This window comes from Bos taurus, chromosome 5 (assembly GCF_002263795.3).
Source record: "Bos taurus isolate L1 Dominette 01449 registration number 42190680 breed Hereford chromosome 5, ARS-UCD2.0, whole genome shotgun sequence".
Taxonomy (NCBI): Eukaryota; Metazoa; Chordata; class Mammalia; order Artiodactyla; family Bovidae; genus Bos; species Bos taurus.
Genome location: NC_037332.1, coordinates 56,934,500 through 56,939,055, shown reverse-complemented (window position 1 = coordinate 56,939,055; position 4,556 = coordinate 56,934,500). Strand labels below are relative to the sequence as shown.

Sequence of the window (4,556 nt, the reverse complement as noted above, 5' to 3'; positions counted from 1 at the left end):
GCCTACGTCGGACCAGACCCTGCCTACGTCGGGAGCGAGGGCGGGGCGAGCCAGGCTGGTCCATGTGACCCTTAGCGGCCGGGGGAGTTGGTGATGAAGTTAAAAAAAAAGAAGCGAGTACAAGTATTGTTTTATCTGAGTCGATCCCTTATATTGAGCCCGAGCTCACAGTGCAATGGATTTCCTGCTGACTTATGATCATTTGGATCTAAGTGCGAATAGAGGTGAATTTACAAATATTCTTCCCCTTCTCCTAGTCAAGTGGATTATTCCAAAGTCTTACCAAGGTTAGTTAGAAAAGTTAGGCTTTATTTGTGAGGAAATGGAGCGTACGGCTATGCGCAATAGTGGTCTCATTGGGGCCAGGGTGCCTATCTTACTATAGGTATAGGTTTAAAGCTTGCGAAGTGTGCAGTTGGCTTCTAAAAGGAAAAGGTCAACGTAAGTATTCATCGTCAAGTCAGGGGCTCCTCTGGCTTCTGTTGAGATGAGTGTATTTTCCCAACAACGAAGGAAGATAGGGATCAAACAAATAATATCTCGTTAATTATTAAAATTTGAATATAAGGAATCAATTTCTGGGACATCAGGCGTCAGAAGAAATTGGCTGAAGATGAAAAGACAGATGAGCGGAAAGTGAAAAGACACAAAAAAATGGAAAATAAAGACTATAGAACTAGTGATAAAGGCAGAAAGATGCCATTTGAAGATTATTTTGGGCTGCTCTAAATTACAATTCTGAGTGTCAAATCCTCTTTCTTCTATGCCCCCCACCCCTACCACTGCATTTGCTCTAGGCATCAGATTTCCTGTTTTGGCCTTAGGGAGCACTTCTGGACTTAAGTACCTTCTGTTTGGAGGTCACACTGGGGTTTGTCAGGCAGAACAGTTAAGCTGCTTCATTTTTCTAGGCTCTAGGCTCATCCATTGCTTGGGTTGGGAGCTCAGTCACCCAGGGCCTCCAAAGAGATCCATCATGCTAGAATAATCTCAGACCCAGCCAGTGGATGTAGAGAGGTTGATGTGGAATTACAGAAGGGTCCCAACCCCAGTATTTATTTTTCTCAGAGCTATTTTGCCACCCAAGTCCGTGGGGCAAGCATCCCTGAGATAAGTGGGCTACACTCTCCTGTTAACTTCTTCAGAACTTCTTGGTATAGTTGCCTTCTAATCTGGGGCTGATATCTACACCACGCCCAGCTGCTTCTCCCAACTCTTGGAATGCCTTGTCACCTCCACTTCCCTCCATCTGCCTCCTCTGAGGAGTAACAAAATGCTTCCCTGCTCCCTCAGAAACCCAGAGTATACACTTGACTGGCAGCAGGGTAAAGGCCAGAAACTTAAGGTCTTCATTCCCTGTACTTACCGCACTGGGTAGGGAGAGGAAGGTATAGGGTGACAGCTCTTTTCCGTTCCATACCTCTCATGCCAAGCCCCCAAACTCAAGACACAGTCACATTCACTCACAGTCATACGCACAATCATGCACACACAGCCACACACAGCGGCGAAGAGAAGGGGGATGGGGAGGAAGGGAAGTTTGCACCAAACAGCTCATGAATGCAACTTGAAAGATTTCACACGGCAAAAGGCAAAAAAAAAAAACACACATAAATTTAAAAATAAAGAAGTACATGCCCCTCCCCACAGTCTCTTTCTTCATCCGGGGGCTGGCTCAGCCCCTCCATGTAAACCCAGAAGCTTCCTACTCCCTCTATCCGGCTGGAGCTTTTACAGGGCCTGGGTCTTCAGTTCAACAGGTTCCCCTGTGACCTCTGGTTGTCCATTGGACTCACTGGGCCTGGAACCCTTGAGAATAGACAGTCTCTCAGAAACACTCTTGAGCCGAGGGAAGAGGAGAAAGTCATAAAGGAGACTGCCCAGGCCTGCTCCAATGACCGGGCCCACCCAGTACACCTGTAGGAAGAGGAAAAAAACAATCAGGTTTGGGCAGCAGATGAAGAGTAAGGTTGCTCTTTTTCCAATCCCGTTGTTGTAAAACAGACATCTTGCACTTAGCACATACAATTGGGTGCTATTTAAGCAGAAGTCAGTGTTCGTTTTAAAACTCCTAGATTGCTCCATAGCCTGCACTTCAGAATTCATTTCTTTTCTGACTTATTAAGTTATTCCTTTATCCCATACCTTCTTAGCACATGTATATTCTATTTTTTTGCTATCAATTTGTACTAGTTTCCATATTGCTTTTTGTTTTGTCTTTTAATATGTATTTATTTGGCTGCCCAAGGTCTTTGTTGCAGCGTGGAGGATCTAGTTCCCTGACATGGGACCAAACCTGGACCCCTGCATTGGGAGCTCAGAGTCTTAGCCACTGGGCCGCCAGGGAAGTCCCTCCATATTGCTTTTAAAATTTCTTTTTAACTGTAGTAAATTACACATAACATAAAATTTACCATCTTAACCATTTCTAATTGTACAGTTCAGTAGTGTTCATATATTCATGTTGTTGTATAACCCATCTCCAGAAACTTTTTTATCTTACAAAACTGAAACTCAACACCTATTAAACAACTTCCCATATCCCCCACTCCCTAGCCCCTGTTACCTACCATTTTGCTTGTTTCAATGAATGTGACCATTCTAAATACCTCATATAGGTAGAATTATATGAGTCTTTTTCTGATTGGCTTATTTGAGCATAATGTCCTGAAGGTTCCTCCATGTTTTATTTACCATGTATAGAATTTCCTTCTTTTTTAAGACTGAATACTATTTCATTGTATGTATATACTACATTTCGTTTATCTTTTCATCTGTGTGGGGCACTTGGATTGCTTCCACCTTTTGGCTATTGTGAATAATGCTACCTTGAAAATGAGTGTACCAGCTTTGAAAAATTTTTTGAATTATTTACATATGCTTGACTGGCATAGGGCCAGACAATACAAGAATAGCCAATTTTTATTGAGGACTTACTCTGTATCAGATTCTGTGCTAAATATTCCATACATATGATTTTCACATTTATTTCTCATAATATCCCGTTTTGTACTTAAGGAAACCAAGGTGCAGAAGGATTGAGTTATTTGTCATGGTCACACATGAGGCTAGTGACGTGCAGAACAGGGACGAGGCTGAGGCCATTCGTGCTTGTACACATCCCAGCCTCTTGAGAGTAGAAGCTTTTGTCTTCCTGTTTAGTAGTCTGTCCTCATAGCTCCTAGTTTTGGAATCCAGCAAATATTTAGTAAAAAAAAAAAAAAAAAGCCCTGACTAACTAGTGAAGGAACAATATGAGCAAGAGTCCATCTTTCTAGCAAAATAATGAATCCTGCTCACACAGGCAGGCAAGCTCTGTGACAGCCCCCTTAGCTGAGGGCTGGTAGAACAGTCAGCACATCCAGATAGGAAGCAGGAACCAAACCTAGAACCTGCAGTCCACACCCGTCCAGGAGGGCTTCAGGATCTGGCCCTCCTCCTCTCACTCACCCAGTGGTTGGTGAAGTTTCTGGTAAGAATGGCAGGAGCAAAGGAGCGGGCAGGGTTCATGCCTGCACCAGTATAATACATCTGAAAAAGACACAGTTGTAACTGACACACTTTTCCCCCCTACTCCAGCCCAGCTTCTATCCCACCACCCACCTGCCCTCCAAGGGTTGGCACTTTGTAGCCAGCAGCAAGTAGGGATGACAATGTGCATGGAAGTCCCACAGTGGGGTCACTAATGCTCATCGGAGGACATGTCTTCCCAGAAGGCATGCCTTTCTACAGTGGGGTCAAGAAGGACTAGCTACAGCTGTCACGAGAGAGGGGAACGCAGCAGGGTTCGTTGCTCTGTGCTGTCTGATACAGAGGGAGGTGGATCATGTTCATGTTTGACAGTGAAGTGAGCAGGAAGAATGCTTAGAAGTTGGCAAAGGTTTGGGGGCCCTGGAATTTTAAAACTAGAAGTTGCTCCCTTCTCCTGCTTACCCCAAAGAGGTGCCCCAGGGTGAGGGAGAAGCCAACGGCCAGGGCCACGGAGCCCAGGCGGCCATTCCGCCTCTCGTCGTATGTGGCAAAGATGCAGAGCACGAACTGGAGCGTCAGGAAGATCTCCACTATGGTGGCCTGGCCCACACTCACCCCAGGGTGCAACTGGGCAAAGGAAGAAGAAGAGAGGCAGTGTCTCAGGGCTGCCACAGCCTTACCTCCTCACAGCTTCCCAGGTAGGAACCCCATTATGGCATCCGTTCCCTGGAGAGGAACGATATTAGCACCTCCTTCACAGTAATTGTATTTGCTCCTTAATTGCTCCTACTAATATTCCTGCATAGTAGAAATAAATGTACCCATTTACGTGGATGAGGAAACTGAGACCCCATAGAGTAAAATAAGTTTCCTCAAGAACCTGCTAGGTGCCAGAAGAAAAGCTGGGACCCAAACTCAGGTCCAGGGCTTGATGACTTCCATACCCCTCCACAGTACGTGTTGATCCTTCCCATCCTAAACATCCACACACCACACACACACAATGTCCCAGACCCCCGAGGAATTGATTTACCTGCACAGGAGGAAGTCAAGGCACCAAGTCCCCCAGCCCCACTCAGCCAACC

At 45.5% G+C, this 4,556-nt stretch overlaps 1 protein-coding gene across 3 annotated transcripts in view; it reads right to left on the bottom strand.

Moving 5' to 3' along the window:
• Positions 1-126: 126 nt before the first annotated feature.
• Positions 127-4,556, bottom strand: part of MIP (major intrinsic protein of lens fiber) — a 13,593-nt gene continuing 9,163 nt past the window's right edge. For 2 of the 3 annotated variants that reach the window (XM_059886088.1, XM_024991340.2), the window contains exons 3-5: positions 3,934-4,098; positions 3,451-3,531; positions 127-1,917 (exon numbers count right to left, since the gene is read on the bottom strand). In XM_059886088.1, coding sequence (XP_059742071.1) covers positions 1,732-1,917; positions 3,451-3,531; positions 3,934-4,098 — 432 coding nt within the window. In that variant the 3' untranslated portion in view covers positions 127-1,731. 3 annotated transcript variants of the gene reach the window in all.